The sequence below is a fragment of the Podarcis liolepis genome (assembly GCF_965112155.1).
Source record: "Podarcis liolepis genome assembly, chromosome: Z".
Taxonomy (NCBI): Eukaryota; Metazoa; Chordata; class Lepidosauria; order Squamata; family Lacertidae; genus Podarcis; species Podarcis liolepis.
In genome coordinates this window covers 48,066,144-48,086,310 of record NC_139570.1, presented here as the reverse complement: position 1 = coordinate 48,086,310, position 20,167 = coordinate 48,066,144, and the positions used below count along the sequence as shown (strand labels likewise).

The window sequence follows — 20,167 nt, the reverse complement described above, 5'->3', positions numbered from 1 at the left end:
TCTTAGTTCCTGCACCTCTTTTCAAGAGACATTTTATACCCCACTTTCCTTCAGCACTTGAATTCTTGCCCTGCAGCTCCCCCTCTCTTTGTGACTTGTTTTCTCCCACTGAATAAGACAATGCTCCACTTTGGGCTCTTTCCTCTTATTTGTTGGTCCACCTCTCTTGCTCTCACTGTCACATTACAGACAGTGTCACATGCTTAGCAGATATATCTTGAAAACTCAAATCCCAGAACCCAGAAGGTCCTAGACCTGGATTGGGTGGGAAGGGGGAACTGCTAGAAGAGTTGATGTTTCTGCTTCAGTAGGTGGAATCCTTCCCTCTGAATCAGCTATGAAGACATGCAAGACATGCCTTTTGTAATGCTGGCTATTAGTCTAACACAACCCTGTGCTCAGGGAATTTCTTTGGAGTTCTAAGAGAAATGCTAATCTAGGTGTCTTGAGGCCTACATGTTAGGTGAATTGTGTTTGCTTGTGTGTGTGTGTGTGTGTGTGTGTGTGTGTGTGTGCGCGTGCGCTCACTGGACCTTTCTGGTTCCGTGAGTGAATTTCTGTTCTGAATATTCCATCTCACCCCCAGAGTGACTTGGTATAAGCCGCAAGGAAAGGCAGACCTGAGTTACAAAACCCCATCCCCGTCCATCAGTGAAAGATCGTTACTAATCATTGCAAATTGCACGGGAAATGAATCCATCTGTTTTTCTGAGCGGTCTGTGTGGGTGTGGATGGATGTGTGGGTGCATATAACTGAGCCACAAGAAAAGATGGAAAAACTTAGCTGGTGCTGAAAAAAGAATGAAAAGCTAGAGGAAGAGGTGGAAGTGTAGGGAAACAAATGGTTCCTTCGGTTAGGCCTGGCAGGCCTGGCTCTGACATTTCATTTTACACATGACAAGACTCTTCACAGCCTGAACGCGCTGCTGTTCTAACATCACCTTAACAGGATGGCCACCCCCCTTTTTTTAACGGCTCTGCTCCTCTGCCTTTTCTTGAGAGCCTGACCCTGAGAAATCAAGCAGCTGCCACTTTTCCAACAGGGAGATAGAAAGATGGGAAATTCAGGTTTAAGACAGGAATCTTTTCAAACAAGGGCCACCAGCCCTTCTGTCAGGCAGAGTGAGGGGACAGGGATGTTCAAGGGCAGGGCTGTGCCTTCCACGTAGCCTGGTCTGAAAACCCTCACTCCAAACTGGCCTTTTGCCCCCAGGAACGGTGGATAATGGTGGCCCAGAGTTTAAGTGAGATTCAGCTGCCTGGGCAGCTTCTGTACCAGGGAATGTGTCTGATCTTGCTCCTTCCTTCAGGCAGCAAAATGTTTTAGTCCAGCAAAGGCATGGGGCAGGAGTTTGACACAATTTGCCCTGATGGGCAAAATTACCTAATTCACACTTTACAGAACATTGTGTGAGCTGAAATGCAATGAAGTTATCCACCAAGTAAGATGCAAAAAAGTACATATAGTAATGTAAATAAACATACATAAAAATCAATACAATAGGTGTGATCCACACTTACTTTTGCCCCACTCTTTCCAGGCACTGTATCTGAGTGCTCTTTAAAGCTGAAGCACAACAAACAACCATTTGGGTTTTCCATGGATTGCTCCAGTTTGGTGCTAAAGAGCAAGTTTTCATGTCGAAAGCTCCAGGGCAACAAATCTTTCAGACATGAAGCTTTAAAACATGGACTGTGCCTGGAAAGCTGGAGGAAGGATGTGTGTGGATAAATGAGCCCCTAGCTAAAGTAGTGTACAATAATGCTTACACAAATGTACACATTAGGAGACATTTGCACTATAATGCTTATGAATTCTCACACAGACTTTATTTTTTATATAAACTAATGTGTATCATAGAATCATTGTTTGAATAGAGTTAGGGTCATCTGGTCTAACCCCCTGAATTGCAGAAATCCTGGCCACAGCTGTCCCTGGGTGGACAATGGCAATGTGAAAATGTGGAGAATTGGGAAAATGAGAAACTGAAATTAGCAGATTCACTCATCCCTAGTCTGGCCCTGCCAGGCCTACCTGAAGACATCAGGGGTTGAAACTGGAGCTGCCAGCAGGCCGAACAAATGTTCTACCGATGAGCTATAGTGCTTTTCACCTGTTTATTTTATGTGTTGAGCCAGGCTGCTGTTAAAGGTGCAGGAGTTCTGCCAGAGAAGGTGGCCACCAACCTTCCACTTGCAAAGTAGTAATTACTAGCTCTAGGCCAGGCCTAGGACAACCATTTCAGCAGGTTGCACCAGCCCATATGTAACGTTGGACCTGAGCGAGGCAGCCGTCAGAACAGTAGAGGAAGAAGCGAGGGCAGAGGGAGGTGAGAGGAAGAAGCAGAGACTTGATTGGAGATGTGGTCTGAGGTTGTCCACTGCGAGTTCCATAGCATGGAAGAAAGTTCCTAAGTTAGGGAGACACCTGTAGATGCAGCTGTCACATTCTGGAATAAAGGACACGATGGTGAAAGTCCAGGAGAAGGAAATGTGCACTTGGCAAATATTTGAGAACCAATTTCCAAGCCAGCCCCCTTTCTTAGGTTTCACCTGCTCTCCTGTTCAGGATCATGGCATTTCTGGGTGCTTCGTCGTGCTACTGCCTCCCCACCTTGCCCCTTTGCATCCTGACGCATGATCCCGTGTGGGCGTGGTGTCCCGTGGTGTGCCTGTGGCCTGCTCTTCCTCAGCATCGCTTGACCCCATGCATGCGCTAGGTGTGGTGTTTCCCCCGCATGAGTTCTGGTGAACATGGCTATGACAGTTTTCCTTTCCTTCTGCTTTGTTTGAAAATTTTATCAAATAGTCAAAGTTTTGAATAAACTGAGAGCATTTCACAGATTGGAGTAGTTTGTTTTGTGTCAACAAGATGGTTATTGCTTTTCTATTTTTCCAACAACAAAAAGCTGAGAAAGATTTTCCAATTTCCTGGGTTTTTCCTGGCACGGTTCCTTCTATCTTAACCAGCAAGAAGTAAGGATGTTTCTCCTTCTGTCTGAAGCAGGTTTGGGGACGCCCTATTCCCATCAGCCCTAGTCAACATGGTCAGTCAAAAGGGATGATAAAAGCACAGCAACACCTAGAGTTGTTACTGTGCGCATTTCTGGTCGCCTCACCTCAAAAAGGAGATTGTAGAGTTGGCGAAGGTTCGGAAAACGGCAACAATAAAGGGGATGGAGTGACTCTCCTATGAAGAAAGGTTGAAGCATTATGAGATTTTTAGTTTAGAGAGACTGCAAGTAAGAAGTGACATGATACAAGTTCATTATGTATAGCATGAAGAAAGTGCATAGAGAAATGATTTTCTCCCACTCTAGAACTCATGGATATTCAACAAAGTTGGAGCGCTCTTGTGTTTGAATCTTTCATGTAGGTTTCCCAGAGGCATCTGGTTGGCCCCTTGAGGACAAGATGCTAGACTGGGTGGACATTTGGCCTGATCCAGCAGGCTCTTATGGAGGGCTGCAGCTTGCCCTTCCCTGTTCTAGAGCAATAAGCAGCTAAATATTCAGACATTCCAGTCTTGGTAATGTCAAATGTTGCAGTTGTGGCTGCCCTTAAAAATGACTTCAGTTAGAAGATTCACAATGAAATATACTTTATATATGCTGTCCAGTCCTTGTCTGACTGCTTTACAGCTTCCTATGCACATTTTCTCAGAAGTCTCATTATTTCTTTTTTCTAAATATGTTTTATTGAGTTTTACAGAACATATTTCAATTTAAACATATCGTTCGCCTTCACATTTATGATTCTCAGAATCCCCAGACTTCCTACCGCCCTTCTCTGGTTTTCAATGTCAATCCCTTTTTCTTTCAACTTATCCATTTTTTATCTAATTTGTTAACAATATTATTACCTTTTTCTGCTGTGTTTCGTACGTTACAAGTATTACTCTAATCCTGCCAAAGTTTTTAGTTGTTTACAGTATTCTCTTAAATAAATTATGTATTTTCCCCATTTTTTCTTAAACTTCTTCTCATCCTGGTCTCTCATTCTCCCCGTCAATTTTACCATTTCAGCATAGTCCATCATCTTCATTAGCCATTCTTCTCTGGTTGGAACCTTATCTTCTTTCCAACTCTGGGCCAGTAATATTCTTGCTACTGTCGTCGCATACATAAATAGTCTTTTCTGCTCTTTAAGAATCTCTGTACCTAAAATGCCTAACAAAAAAGCCTCTGTTTTTTCCACAAAAGTTATTTCAAAAATTTTCTTCAATTCATTATATATCATTTCGCAGAATGCTTTAGTTATCTTGCACCACATATGTAGAACGCGCCTTCTTTTTCTTTACATTTCCAACATACATTAGAAGCAGTTCTATACATTTTAGCTAATTTTGCTGGTGTTAAATACCACCTATACATCATTTTCATATAGTTTTCCTTCAACGAACAGCACGCTGTGAATTTTAGATCTTCCTTCCATAATTTTTCCCAAAACAGAAGTTGGCTATTATGCCCAGTATCTTGTGCCCATTTTATCATTACCCATTTTATTTCTTCGTGTTTTGTGTGCCATTCTATCAGCAGTTTATACATTCTAAATAATAACTTCTCATTGTTTCCCAATAATTCCTTTCCATACCTTGAAAATTCTGTACTAAATCCTTTTTTCTCATCTGCTTTAAACATATCATTTACATATCTCATTCTTTTCAGTGGGGCTTACTTCCAGGTAAGTGTGCACAGGACCGTAACCATGTCATGTTCAATTATAATCTTGCCTATCAGCTTCAATTTAAGTAAGCAATGAGATGTTCGGTTCATAGTTTCTTTCCTTAGTGTTTGCCTATTTATATTTGCCTTTATATTTGTTCTTCTGGAACCAAAAATATGGATTGCTTAACAATGTAACCAAATTCTTTCCAATGAGTCTAAATCTTATTGTTTCACAGAAAACAGTAACACAACTTGTAAATAAGACCAAAATGCTTCAGTACAGAGAAGCAATATTATCCTATGCTGTTCAGCTTTCTGATACCCAGTATTCTCAATGCATCCATTTTTGCTATGTACCAGGCCACGCAAAATTAGCTATAATTGCCACTCCTAATTTCAACTTCACAGTTACCATTGTCAAGGAGGCATATCTGCTATTTTAATTTCAGCCAAAGTGACATGGCATGTTTCTGCATACTGTATTTATAGTCTATCCTGTGTTCCAAAATTTCAAAGCAGTTTGCAGTTTGAAAAGATGCATATGCCAAAACACAGTCCTTATTAATCCTAATTAAGCTCATGAATTACTTAAATTATTAATCACTAAACTAAAACAAGAGGGGCTATAAAATGTCTTTTAAAAAAACCCCTGTCAAAATGGAAAAATTCTTCTGATAGACCACACATCTTATATTACCCTTGGTATAAATATCCAGAAGGGAACTTCTCTATCTGACAGGGCCCTTGCTAGGCTCTTGTAGGACTCAAAGCTCAGGTATGGCACATACTTATAAGTATAGTTGCCTCTGGACAAGATAATGCAGCAAAAAGGTGGGCTTTCCCTGTGAAAACCCACTCTTTAGCACTCAATTGTAGCAAATGTCAATCTGCTGAAAACCCGAATAGATGTTTGCTCCAATTGTGGGCTAAAGAGCAAGTTTTCACGGGAAAACTCCAGGGCAAAAAAACCCTCAATAAGATATCAGAATTTAGGTGGGTCTTTCAGGTAGGGTTCTCAGTAAAGTTCTCACTAAAGAATCTCTGGGCTCTTTATACCAAGTGTAAAAGTGTGGATCAGCCCTTAGTGCATCAACTTTGTGAAAAGGTGCATCTTGCATCTGATTCTCTTGAGCCATCATATAAACAGCCTCTGCTAAATCATTCAGTTTGCCATTGCATTTTGGCTCAGAGCTTGATGGGTGCTGGAGCCTTAGAAAGGCCCAAGTTTCACACCAATCCCTTCAAAAGATGGTGAAAACAAGTTAAAAAACAAACAAAAAGCACAAAAAAGTATGTAAAATGCACACTGACTTTGGAGCTCTTTATTAATACCAAATCTCTTGGTGCTTCTGATCTAGATGTTTCCTCTGAAATTGTCATTTTTCATCAGACTTTTTTTTATTTTTACAAAGCATTGCTCTTCTGCATCCCCCCCCCCCCCAAGCTGCTCACAATATCCAGCTTTTCGGGAATGAAGAAAACAGCAAAGCACTCAATCTGTGTAGATCACCTTAAACTTTACATACTCTTCTGCTTTGTTTTTAATTGGGGAATGTTTTGACATGTGCACAGGTGCTTCGGGCCTTATTGTGAGCAAAAGTATTTCTTATGATTTTAGCAGCTTAGATGCTGTTTTCCTCTCCAAGGATCTACCCAGACATTAATATCAGGCGTAGCCCTTTAGGTCTCTGTCTCCTAAAGAACTGTGCAAAAACTATTTCCAGTGCTAGAGTTTAGTAATGATAAGGGAGAGTGTCTTCGGCATGTGCATAATGCCTGTATCTCACCACTGGTAATCACAACTAGCTATTCCTCTCCTTACACTTACAATCAGAGTGTAAAACAGCTTGCACCAACCTACTGCATATCTTCCAACATTCCCGAGAAGAAAATTGAGATGATGTCCTTTGATGCCACATTCTGTGCAAGTCAGGTGACTCATGCAGGACTGCACACCAAAACACCACTGCTTATCAGGGTTGGAGAAGGACAACTGAAAGAGAGAGCAGAATAAACATATTTCGAGGTGCAGGCTACATGTCCACGCCTCCGTCTCTGGGCCCTCGATTTACCCAGGTAGCACGAGGGCAGCCTGTCCAGAAGTCCCTTCCCATCACCCAGATAGTGAGGCAGAGCCCTAAGTCCCTCTCGGGATGCCCAGGCTTTTTCATTCCTAAATGCAAATTCCCATGAAACTGCCCCCCCCCCACTTTAAGCCCCTGAGGTGGGAATTCTCTCAGTAGTGCCTCCCACCAATTCTAACTGTTGCAGCCTAGCCCATTAGGGCTGTGGGGGCTGGGAACTGGCAGCGCGGGAGGCAGTTCCTCGTCTCTGTGGAAAATGCTGCCGCAGAGTTGCCCTGAGTGGATGAAAACAAACAGCAGGCCTCCTTCCCAACACCACTGCCAATCCTAGGAACTGCTTCTGCAGCCCCTGTCCTCTTACAGGGAGAAATTGGGGCGCCCAGGGATTAGATCAGAAATTGTGGTGGCTTTACTGATTCCACGGGTGTCCCAGCAGAACTGGGGGTGTTGAACGGAATGCTACTGCTGTCCAGATGTGCTGGGCTACAATTCCCATTAGTCCCAGCCAGCACACCTGGAGTCCAAACATCTGGAAGATTCCGGGTTAAAGATGGTTGGTATAGACAGCTACAGGCCAATAGTGTATAACATCCAGGTAGTCTTCAATCCTGGTGGCTTTAATTTAGGAATTAACTGAGTGGTCCAGGTTAATGATTACTGTACTGACTAAATTGTACCAACCACTGCTTGTAGCATCCTGAGATGAGGTCAGGCATCAGATGCCATTTCTTAAGATTTTGTATCTTCATACTTAGTTTCTGCAGAGAATCTACTATGTGCCTTACACAGTAGGGCAGGGGTAATCAATGTGGTAACCTCTGGATGTTGTTGGACTGAAACACTGGTCACCCCTGATATTGGCCCTGCTGGTTGGGGCTGTTGGGAGGTGGAGGCTGCCATTTTGGCTACATCTGGAGAGCGCCATGTTGGCTACCCCTGCTGGAGGCTGAAACTTGGCCATGTAGCCCAGACTCCAAACATCCCTCAAATAAAATGAATTCAGACCTGGAGGCCAAAAGAATAACCTAAGAAGACACACTGACAGATGGCTGTTCTGCTAAACATTTCCTGCTGGTGAGAATAGGGGGATTTAGTTCCAGCAAAGCTGCCTCTCAAACATGTCAAACCAGACCAAGATGCTGACTAAGATGTAAAGAAGAGCAAATGTTGTATCATGGCTGGAACTTGGAAAATCTCTCTGCTACTTTTCTTTTCTATACCTCCCCTATCCCACCCCATCCCAACGACCAGATCTCCTGATGAGGACTGAACAGTGGTGGTAGCAGCAGTAATTTCCTGGCCTCTATCCACCCTATATTTCCCCATATGCACATGTTCTTCCCCACTTCTCTTCCTGTGCAGCTCAGCCAATACCCACACCTACGGGAGGAAATGGAACGAATTGTTACAACCCACATCCGCGATCGAGAGAGCAGAACCAAAGATCAGGTGCGTGTGGAGGGGATTCTCATTTCACAGACACATACACAACCAGCCTCGAGCACAGATGGGAATCTGCCAAGGGCTAAGATCTTGAAAGGGCCCCCTTCTCTCCCCCACCCTCTCTCACAAACAGATCTGCTCCTCTTCTTCAGTGTCACAAACTGTTTTTTCACCCTGGTGATGCTGAGAAGGACAACCAGCGGATGCCACTGCCTGGCCACCTCTCTGCCTCTCAAACAAGGAGGTGGCAGGAGTGGTGAGGAAGAGCAGTAGCCGGTGGTGCTCTGCAAAGCCTGGGGCTGATGGGATAGAAAGGTGTTCAGTAAGTGTCTAAAAATTGAGGCAGAAGGTGCCCACTAGGTCTCTATTGGCAGAGCATTCCACAGTCCTGGGCTGATGCCACTAAAGGCTGGGTTTCTTGTTGTCAAATGAGACTTGCCAATCTGGGGGACGACCAGCAATGCTATTGCAGATGACCTCAGTGATAGAGCTGGGATAGAAGGGTTCAGGCAGTCCCTGAAGTACCAGTACCTAAGTTGTTCAGGGCTTTAATAAATGCAAGGACCTTGAACCTGGCTTGGTGGGTAATCAGCGAAGATGCTCTAACAAGGGTGTCACATGTTGTCAGCCAAATATCCCCACCAATACTTTGTACCGGCTGGAGCTTCCGAACCAGCCCCAAGGGCAGCCCCACGTGGAGCACATTGCAGTAATCCAGCAAGTAACTGGTTCACCTTTTTCATTCCTCTCTTTCTTATCTTATCTTCCCAGGTCATGCTCCTGATAGATATTGAACTAGCCTACATGAACACAAACCATGAAGATTTTATTGGATTTGCCAAGTAAGTACCAGCAATGAGGAGATGACATGGGTTTTTTTTTTCCTGGAGGAGTAGCAGTTGTGTTCATCAGTTGCAGCAAAAAGGATAAAAGAATATTGTGGTACCTTAAAGACTAAAATGTTCTGGGCAGACTGTGTTGTCCCACTTTTGTTTTGCTGTCATGCAAGAGGGTCACCCCTACAGATGGCAATCATACAATGACAGAACTAATAACGCAGAAGGATGTGTGGACAATCCAGACTAAATCCGCCACTAATGCAGTATTTTTGTATCGGTGACATGTTGCACAATTAGACCTGCAAGAAAACATGATTCTAGATGTTTAATTATGGTTTTCATTTTCTGATTAATTATGGTTTTTATCTTCTGCATTGCATTTGCCACGAGTTTTTCTGCCATCAGCTCAGGAATACACTTCATGCATCTGATGAAGTAGATCCTAACCCATGAACTCTTAAACAGCTTTAAGGTGCCACAAGACTTGGGCTCATCTACACTTCCATTTGCCCTGCTGCTTTCCCCTGGGGAAACCCATGGTTTAGGGCTGAATCGGAATGAATGGCAAGCAGGTTTCCTGCTAATTGCTGTTTGTTCTGATTTAGCATCAAAGAGCAGGTTTTCTAAGGGGAAGTGGCAGGACAAAGGCAAAACCACTCGAATCCATGCCTAGAAACCACAGATCATGTGTAAAACTGTTCATACCCATGCTTTCTAGGCACAGGAAGTGAGGATGAGCCCTTTGTTCATGTTTTTCTAGAACTCCATACAATATTATACCAGGTTTTGTTCTTTGTGGTGAGCTGGGTGATGTATTTTGCCTGTAGTTTTACCAATGTAATTCCCATATTTTTCTGCTCCTTTGCACGTTTGGTAAAAAGTGACAGTCTCATCTGCACAAGACACCTGGGATGTGTAAATATATCCTTTCTTCCATTATTATTTTTAGAAGTCCCATGAAATAGCAGTTATAATACTGCACAGCACTTTATACAGTGGTGCCTCGCAAGACGAACGCCTCGCAAAACGAAAAACTCGCAAGACGAAAGAGTTTTCCGTTTTCGAGTCGTTCCGCAAGACGAATTTCCCTATGGGCTTGCTTCGCAAGAAGAAAGCCCATAGGGAAATCTCCGGGGACCTCTTTTAAAATGCTGGCGGTCGGGAGCAAAGACTTTCGCCCACCGCCGGCCTTCAGAAGAGGTCCAGGACCTCTTCTGAAGGCCGGCGGGGGGCAAAAGTCTTTGCTCCCCCCCCGCCTGCCTTCCCGGGACAGCGGAGACTTCTCCGCTGTCCCGGGTGATCTTAAAATGCTGGCGGGCGGCAGCGAAGCCTTTGCTGCCGACCCCCAGCATTTTAAAAGCCCCCGGGACAGCGGGGGCTTTTAAAATGCTGGCGGGCGGCAGCAAAGCCCTCCTGTCCCTGGAGCTTGTGGGGCGGGAGGTGGGGAGAAGGGCTTTTCTTCCCACCCCCAGCCTTCAGAACAGCCTTCTGAAGGCTGGCGGTGGGAAGAAAAGCCCTCCCCCCCCAGCCTTCAGAAGAGGTCGGGGGACAGACTGTCCCCGGACCTGGTCTGAAGGCGGTTTCCATAGGAATGCATTGATTGATTTTCAATGCATTCCTATGGGAAACCATGCTTCGCAAGACGAAAAACTCGCAAGAAGAAAAAACTTGCGGAACGAATTAATTTCGTCTTGCGAGGCACCACTGTATCCTAAATTTCACAAGCAGAGAACCTTGTGTGCTGAGAATTAGTAGCAGTTACCCACTTAAGAAAGAGCGTTGCAAGACCTGAGTTCTCTTAGTGATGGCAATGAGAACTTCTTTCCTGGGAATAATACCTACAGTGTGTATTCGTGTGTGTGTCGGGTGTTTTCATCAGGATCACAGAAGGAGTGGGGAGGGGGGGGATAAAAATTAAACTCCCCCACCCACCCGAGAGAGCAATTCAGGCTAAGCGTGGATTTCAAGCAGAGGCCAAGAAATCTGGATTCATATGAGCCATCCCAAGAGAGTCAAAACTGGAAAAGAAAAGAAAAACGTCTTCAGCCTTTTTTTTTTTTAATTTCTCATGCAGTGCTCAGCAAAGGAGTAGCCAGATGAGCAAGAAGAAAACAGCTGGGAATCAGGTAAGCCCCTTTCGTGGCTACCTTGGGCCACATTTTAAAGCCTTGAGATGGATATTCACTTTGCTTTGCAGGAGGCAATGGAAGTTTCACTGACACATCTTGGAAGGCAGGAGGAACTGAAATGTCAACTCATCGAACCCATTTCACTGAAGCAAAATATTCCATACCCAGGGTGGTAGGGGGGTCCTGGAGGGTAATCCTCATTAGAGCTTTAATATTCATTAGTAAAGTTAATCAGATAAAGCTTTAATTGTATTGTTGCCTGCTAGCTCCACTGGTTGGCCCGAAATAAGTTTCTTGAATTAATCGTTGGATACACACTTCCTAATGGTTTTTTTTGTTTTTTTTTAAGAAGAAAACAACCCACTTTTGTTCCAGTCTTATACCTCACTGGTAGTTGTATACTTGTCTCTGCATGGTGTATGGAGGGATAACCTTGTGGATGGTGATAGTGTCAGTAATAATAATAATAATAATAATAATGGTAATTGATAGGATCCAAACAAAGTTAGGCTTTAATTCTTTCCACCCACCTGGGAATAAGTATTACTGAAATGAGTAGGACTGAATTTAGCCATAACTATATTTTCAGATTGACTTCAATGTGGCCAAAGAGCATAATATTAATAGTAATAATAGAATAACAGCTGTGCTCATTGTGGTTTTGGTTTTTATTACTGAATTTCTAAAGTTGCTCTGCACTTTACAAAAATTAAGAGCAGCATGGTCCTTTCTCACAGGCTTAGAGTTGTAGCCAAATACAACTATTTTGTAGAGTTGATCCACTTAAATTAATGGACCTAAGCTAGGCTGCATTCACATGACAGTTTATTCCATTTCCATGACTTTTCTCTAAGTGTTAAGTTCTGCATTAATACTTGAGCTTACACGTGACTCAAAAGCCGCTTCTGGAACAAAAGCAGAATTTAGTACAAATTTAGTGCTCATTTCCATGTTATTTGATTCCAGAAAAGAATCCTTTTGCAAATTGTGCAACTGAGTGTTGCACATGCACTGTATTCCATTATAGTTCCACTATATTCCACTAGTTTTGGAAGTGGATGTTTGAAGTGTGAAAGTTCAAATATAATGTGGAACAGTTGAGAAAAGTCATGGAAATCGAATAAACAGCCATGTGAACAAAGCCTATGTCATGTCTCTCAGTTCCAGTGGGTCTTCTCTGCGTACATTTAGCATTATATACAACCTTTATTATCCAAAGAATTACGTGAGAACAAGATATCCAACGCTGAAAAGGTTGCATTTTAAAGGAACCATCTGGGGTGTTATTCAATCTTCTAAAGTTCTTATGAGTTTGGAAATTTTCAGGCCCCATTTGGGTGGAGTAAAGAACTTCCTACACCGCAGCCCTGTGTCACCATGGGACAAAACCATAGCTGTCAACGTCTCCCTTTTTTAAGGGAAATTCCCTTATTCTGAATAGGTTTCCTCACAAGAAAAGGGAAAAGTTGACAGCTATGGACAAAACATCCATTTACGGCGTGTTTAAAACACAGTATTGTTTCCCCCTATTGCTGAGGGATCAACCCTGTGATCAAAGGTTCCACTTTCTGCTGGAGGAACCTTCAGCACACAGTTGCCAGATTACAATTCTTGCTGTTCTTTAAAGGAAGCCGTGACAGTTAAAGGGGTATAAAATACATATAAATGTGTAGCATGAATGTAACCTCAGACCTACCACTAGGTGGACTTAGGCCCAAGGCCCTTTCTGAAAATGCTACTTCTTCACTGCTTCTCAGGCAAGGCCAGGCACTTTATACCACCCAAGTGGGAGAGGACGAGGCCCTGCAGACCTGTTCAGTCTGTTTCACTTTTAGGTGCTTTAAAACCAAAACAAAACTCCCCCCCCCCTCCCGTTTACCTAAGCAGGTTTTGTTTTGTGATGTGGTCTTTTTGCTGTTTTTGCAACTAGAGTGCTGATTTAGCAAAAGGTTCTAGTGATAAATGTTTGGTTTTGTTATATATTTATATTTTTCCCCCTCCCCCTTTATTTTTGGAGCCTAGTTTCTTCCTCCTCCTCCCGCTTTCTTGAGTAATGATTTCTCCTTTCTTTGCTCCTGTCTTTGCTGCTGCTGCTGTTGTTGCTATGGCCCTCTTTTTGCAGGATGAGATCCTGGTGAGTAAAAAAGGCCACTCAATGTGCAGTGCTAACAAGTACTAATTTAGGTGCATCTGGGGAAAAGCTGGGATGCCTCCGTTGGCTGCAGACGGGGCAGGGACACAAAGTACAGTAAACCCTAATACTATGTCCGGCAGAACAGAAAATGAGGGAGCAAAAGTCACTAGTTGGTGAACAGAGTGAAAACGGTTATTCATTATTATTATTATTTATTAGATTTATTCATTAGATTTATATAATGTCCTTCATCAAAAGGCAATTGATACTGTTGACCATGGTATCCTTCTTGACTGTCTAGAGGAGCTGGGAGCACTTTTATACAGTGGTTCCGCTCCTTCCTCCTGGGCTGTGTCCAGAAAGTGGTGGTGGGGGATGAGTGTTCAGACCCCTGGGCTCTCACTTTTGTGGGGTGCCTCAGGGTTTCGTCCTCTCCCCTTTGCTTTTTAACATCTACATGAAGCTGCTGGGAGAGATCATCAGGAGGTTTGGGTTGGGTGTTCATCAGTCTGCGGATGATACCCAGCTCTACCTCTCCTTTAAATCCGAGATCAGTGAGGATGGTTAAGGTCCTGAGTGAGGGTCTGGAGGCAGTTGGAGAATGGATGGCAGCTAACCGATTGAGGTTGAATCCTGACAAGACAGAAGTACTCTTTTTGGGAGACGGAGCGGGCAGGTGTGGAGGACTCCCTGGTCCTGAATGGGGTAACTGTGCCCCTGAAGGACCAGGTGTGCAGCCTGGGAGTCATTCTGGACTCACAGCTGTCCATGGAGGCGCAGGTCAATTCTGTGTCCAGGACAGCTGTTTATCAGCTCCATCTGGTACACAGGCTGAGACCCTCCCTGCCTGCAGACTGTCTTGTCAGAGTGGTGCATGCCCTGGTTATCTCCCACTTGGACTACTGCCATGCGCTCTACGTGGGGCTACCTTTGATGGTGACCCGGAAAGTACAACTAATCCAGAATGCGGCAGCTAGACTGGTGACTGGTGACCATATAACACGAGTCCTGAAAGACGTACATAGGCTCCCAGGACGTTTCCGAGCACAATTCAAAGTGTTGGTGCTGACCTTTAAAGCCCTAAACGGCCTTGGCCCAGTATACCTGAAGGAGTGTCTCCACCCCCATCGTTCTGCCTGGACACTGAGGTCCAGCTCCGAGGGCCTTATGGTGGTTCCCTCCCTGCGAGAAGCGAAGTTACAGGGAACCAGGCAGAGGGCCTTCTCAGTAGTGGCACCAGTGCTTCCCCCCCTAAAAGAATGTTTAGGGGTACTCTCATTTTCCTACTCATATTGAAATACTGCCCCTCAATGAGGCCAAACTTAGATTCACAAAATGTTTAGGGGCATGCGTACACCTGTGTTCCCCCAGAAAAAAAGCACTGAGTGGCACCCACCTTGTGGAACTCCCTCCCTTCATATGTCAAGGAGATAAAGAACTACACAACTTTTAGACGACGTCTGAAGGCAGCCTTGTATTGGGAAGTTTTTAACACTTGATGTTTTATTATGTTTCTGTATATGCTGAAAGCCGCCCAGAGTGGCTGGGGCGACCCAGTCAGATTGGTGGAATACAAGTAATAAAATTATTAGTATAGTAGAAATCTTAGGATGGTTCACAAGATAAAAACATGAGATAAAACACAATTAAATAGTTAAAACAGAAACAGCTAAACAATAACTCCCCCTCCCACAAACACATTTAAAAGGCTGTTGCTATTACAACACAACTGCAAGTTAGAAAACCTTACCAATCTCCTGCAGTTCAGTGATTTGCCAGTAGATCCTGATCTGCCTCCTCTCTCCTCTGGCTTAAAGTCACAGGTACGTCACTCACCTGTCAACAGTGTTTGCAGGAGGGAAACCATTATAATGCCATTGTTGCTACAGCAATCATGTCTGCTGCATAATAGGTGGTGTCACCTTCAGGTCTAAACTACAGAAACATAATCATGTCTAACAGGGAGATGGTGTGATTTAGAGTACCCATAGGGTTTCTAGCACGGGTTACTGAATTCCCAAGCAATTTTCTCCCACTTGAGCTCACTTCTGGTATCAGGTCATGGGTGCAAGGAAAGTGGACTTCAGGCAGTGATAGGTTTCCAGACCCTTGATCATCTTGGTCGCCCTCCTCTCCACATTTATTTTATTTTATTTATTTATTACATTTATATACCACTTTTACCTTCCAATGATCTCAAGGTGGTGTACATGGTTCTCCCCCCCCCATTTCATCCTCACAACAACCCTGTGAGGTAGGTTAGGCCCAAGGTCACCCAATGAGCTTCATGGTTGGGTGGGAATTTGAACCCTGGTCTCCCAGCTCCTAGTCCAACCCTCTAACCATTATGCAGCACTGATTATCAATATCGTCCTTTAACTGTGGTGCCCAAAACTGGACACAGGACCCCTGGTGGGCTGAAGAAGACTAGTAGATGGGGAAGAGGATTCTGCCTCCCTTACATTTGTACCCCTTGGGGGTTTAAACTAACCCCCCAACACCTGCCTCCTTTAAACGTGATTAGCAATAAGGTTCTGTCCAAAATTATAGATTTGCTGCTATCGCATGTAGTCTGCTATTAGGTAGACCAGAGATATCCTCTGGATTGTTAGGATGCTGTTCCTATAAGTTTGGCTTCTACAACTCAGCCAGCAGTACATACCAGCCATGTCTGGTGGCTCAGTAACCCTCTTTCTGTTGCTGGCTGCCTTGGGCGGAAAAACGAACGTGACAGCTGTCAATCAGATAGCAGGTTGCAATACATGGCTATTGAAGCTGTGTTCAGTCTTAAGTTGCTCAGGTCTGCTATAGGCCGTGCCATGGAGTGGCTGGAGAGATTCTTAATTCCGGTTGCAGAATTTCGTGTTTTCTGCTTAGAGAATACCAGAATTATTGTGGCCATTGCTTCCTGTAGTTTGGTGGAAAGGACTGTGTCCCATTGTTTCCTGTGCACCTAACTCTTTATATGCACTTGGACGGCAACTGCATCCTTCGTTCCACAGTTTTCATGGCTGGACAGAGCAATAATTGGGGCAGCCTGGATGGCTCACTCTTGCCTGGAGGAAGGAAACTGCTTCCTAAAGGACTTGCAGCAGTAATGCAGCAAATGGGAAGCTGGTTTCGCAGTAATCCACTAGGCTGTAAGCACTGAAAATCCAATTGCTGAAGTGCAATATGTTGCCGTGTGAAGGGATTTTAGGCAAAGATGCTAGGCATGCTTGCTTAAAGTCACACCACAAGCTGCAAGTATAGAGCAGCTCACCACTAAAAGATGCAACCATATTTTAATATAGACTAGCATACAAATGCTCTGGTCCACGGGGTCACGAAGAGTCGGACACGACTAAACGACTAAACAACAACAAGCATACAAATACACTGTGCATTTAAAACACCAGTGAAGTTATAAATAGGAAAAAGCAGACTTGCCTGGGAATAAATTCAATTTGAGTGCACATGGCTTGACAATACTTGTTGAAGTGGAGCAGGGAAGAAATGGATGCCTAGAAAAACTAGGGCTTCAAATGAATCATGAGTCTGTTCCATTTATTTCAATATTTCCCATTAAGGGATTTTATTTCAACCAGAAATGAGAACCACTGTGACCTGGATTTGAAATTATTCCAAGGCAACAAAGGAGTCCCTTACATTTTATTAGAACTAGAAGTTAGGTCAGGAAATAGTTTCACATTAAAATGTGGAAGGATGACATCTAGGTCCAAAGGTTTGCAAAAGATATGGTGGAATTCTCCTTTGTTGGCCTTAAAGGGAACCAGTACAAACACATGCGTTTTGCTGATACCTTATTCCACATGTAGGTTAAATAGACGATGGAAAAACTGAAAAGATAAATTGTGGTGTTGCATGATTTGTGCATTGCTAAATTAAAGATTAACTATGAAATATATTTTCATCCAATGACTGTGCAATCCTAAATTATATGTTTTTGATGTGTGGAATCTGAAGTTGGTTTAACTGCCCATCCAAAGCCCTGCTGAGGTCTCACTGGCGGGGCAGACGTGAGGTCAAAGGATCGCCCTTCAACTCCTCTGCACTTTTTCTTTTGTCAAGGGAAATTCAGACTAGCTTGGGAGCTGCTCTAAATCTCCTCCTGGTTTGGGGGCGTGTTAGCTTTGGGTTCTTTGGATCTGAGCTATTTCCCAGGCCTCCCCAGATGTTTCCATGGCAGCAGGAATGGGGGATCCGACATGAGATCTCGCTCTCTGACATCAAAGTCACAGAGATAGCAAAACGAATGAAGATTGACGAGTCAAGGGAAGGGAGGCAGTGTAAAGCTTTTGAGTTAAGTTGACTATCTTTGTAAACAAATAAACAATCTTCATTTAAATAAGTGATTGTAATGCCGTAATATCTTACACATCTTCATACTGCTTTCCTTCCAGTGAAGTTTACTTTTCTGTAATGTTGCTTCCCTTCATGTGTTAATAATTAGTCTGTTTCTGAGTATAACTGGGGGGGGGGGTTAGCTGTAATCAATAAGAAGATTAAAACCAGGAGGGTGTAGTGGGAGCAGAAGTAGGTCTCTCCAAGATGAAATAAATAATAAAGAAAGAGGAGTAAGAAGAAAGAAAGTCTAGATAAGAGTGGTATGGTTTGTACATTCTGGCCCTTCACTCCTACTTTTGGACCAGGAGTCATTGAATCAGGGGGAAATCTTCAATTAACCATAGTTTTCCATTTTATCTGAACCAGAAAACTGTGGCTAATGGCTTCAAAACAAGCCAGGATCTTAAGCCAACATCAAATTATAGCTTCGTATGCTATCTTGTTGTTAAGGTGAGAGATGAATGTTCAAATACATCCCATGAGTTAAAGAAAGAAAGAATCCGAATACAACCCTCCCCACAAAAACCTCCCTCTTTATTCAGGGCCTTTAGGAGGCACACATGCATACTTGGATGAATTTATTTTATTTAACAAGTGGAGTTTTCTTGGCTTCCAGATTTTTCTTCCAGGTGTTTTCAGAGCAACTGTTCCTTATAACAGCTATGATAACCCAGGGACCAGAGTGGCCTCGCCAAAGAAGTTTATCCCACCTCCCTATTCCCTTGCAACCCTGCTAAATTTTAATCCAGGTGTGCTAAAAAGTGTGATGGTTCCATTTTTTGGAAAAAAAACTGGTTTGCAAAAGAAATTTGGCAATTAAATGTTCAGGCTGTCTTTGAGTTTTGAGCGCTCATACCTGCACTAAAACTTTATTATAAAGTTTTATCAAGCATTAAGGGGATGAATACAGTGCCTGGTATCCAAGAATACAGAATCTTCAAGAATTACAGAAGCTGGCATGTGGTAATTCATATGTACAAATGCAAATTTAGAAATAATTACTATAATTTAAATAGAAACAGGATACCTCTTACAATAGTAGAGAAGGCACCAGGTAATTTCTGCGCCTGCTCAGTCTGCTGACCAGGTTCTACTAACTAGCCATTGTGGGCAACTTCAAAGTTCCTCTCCCTTTTTATGGTTCCTTTATCTTTAAACTAGACTTGGACTTGACAACCCTCAGATATATAATACTTTCAAATAGAGGACTGCCATCTGACAGCCTTTCAAAATACGGTACAAACCTGCCATTGCAAAGTAGGACACATGGTTACCTTATGAACAGCCCAGTGCACACATCATAGTAAGCTGTAGTTAATTGTTTACTGTCAATGTGCAAATTGGTTCCTCTTCCTCTTCATTTCCTCTCTAGTGCAAGCAGGGACAACAAACCACAAGCCTTTTTGTCCAGGGACTATGATTTGTTTTGCTCAAAGAAACCAAGACCAAACCTTGGCTTTACATCTTGGGGCTTATCCACACTTACTTTTCCTCTATGCTTTCCAGGCAGTCTGTGCTTTAGAACTCCATATCTGAGTGCCCTTTTTTGCTCTAGAGCTTCCCCCATGAAAAGCCACTCTTTAAAGCTGAATCCAGCAACTCACAGAAAACCTGAAAGAGCACCCAGACATGGAGCCTCAAAGTGCAGACCTATGCTTGGAAAAGAGTGGACAAACGGTGAGTGTGGAGAAGCCCTCGGCTATGTGGCGGGAAACAAGCCACAGTCCTCAGTTGAGACCAAATGTTAATTCAGGGACTATGGCTTATTCCCGCCCCCCCCCTTGTGCTAGGAGAGGATGCAGGGGCCATTGGCATGGTCATGGCAAACCACTAACTGTAGCGTTACCACAACTTGCATGAGTGTCATAGACTCATGTAGCTAGACATGTTGATGGTGGTGTTGCTGTTGCAGAATGAGAGGCAGTAGTTGTGCAATTGTCTTCACAAGAAAGAAAGAAAGAAAGAAAGAAAGAAAGAAAGAAAGAAAGAAAGAAAATCAGTCAGTTTAGCAGTTGTGTTGGTCTTTGTAGTACTCCGTTTTCCTCGTGGAACACAGATGGTTCATGCTAAAAGATTTTTCAGACTGTAGTTTGCTGCAGGCTGATTGTTTCTTGGTGTAGTGACAACGCACCTCCCAAGTACAGCACTCTCATTCTCTTTGTCTCTGTCTCTCTCTCACACACAAACGCATATTAAATCCAGGATATCAATTCCAGATGCACCTTTGCTTCCAGATACTTACTGTTGTTTTTAAAAAAATGCTATTAACTCAATTGTTTGTTGATTGCAATCCTCTTTTTATTTTGTTTGATCTACTCAATCTTTGCTACGGAGTGGGGTCTAAACACGGTTGTGTGTACTGCAGATTTTAAAAAAAACTGTGCCAAAGCAACACAGGTACCATGCAAAGATAAGCTGAACTCTCCAGCTTGTATGGCATATGTCAGGGGATGCCAAATTCTGCATACTTAATTTGTATGAAGGAGAGTGGCATGTGGTCCTGAAACCACCTTCGATGACCACA

General features: G+C 43.4%; 1 protein-coding gene across 17 annotated transcripts in view; it reads left to right on the top strand.

Moving 5' to 3' along the window:
• DNM1 (dynamin 1) overlaps positions 1-20,167 on the top strand; it is a 130,415-nt gene that overhangs the window by 59,440 nt on the left and 50,808 nt on the right. For 13 of the 17 annotated variants that reach the window (XR_014521573.1, XR_014521574.1, XR_014521575.1 and 10 more), the window contains exons 11-14: positions 8,114-8,200; positions 8,966-9,036; positions 11,108-11,159; positions 13,285-13,296. Coding sequence is in view for 12 of the 17 variants with exons in the window: in XM_083485818.1 (XP_083341944.1) it covers positions 8,114-8,200; positions 8,966-9,036; positions 11,108-11,159; positions 13,285-13,296 (222 nt within the window). In the remaining 5 variants the exon portion in view is untranslated. The remainder of the gene's footprint in view (positions 1-8,113; positions 8,201-8,965; positions 9,037-11,107; positions 11,160-13,284; positions 13,297-20,167) is intronic. The other 4 variants (XM_083485823.1, XM_083485824.1, XM_083485821.1 and 1 more) reach the window with 1 other exon arrangement.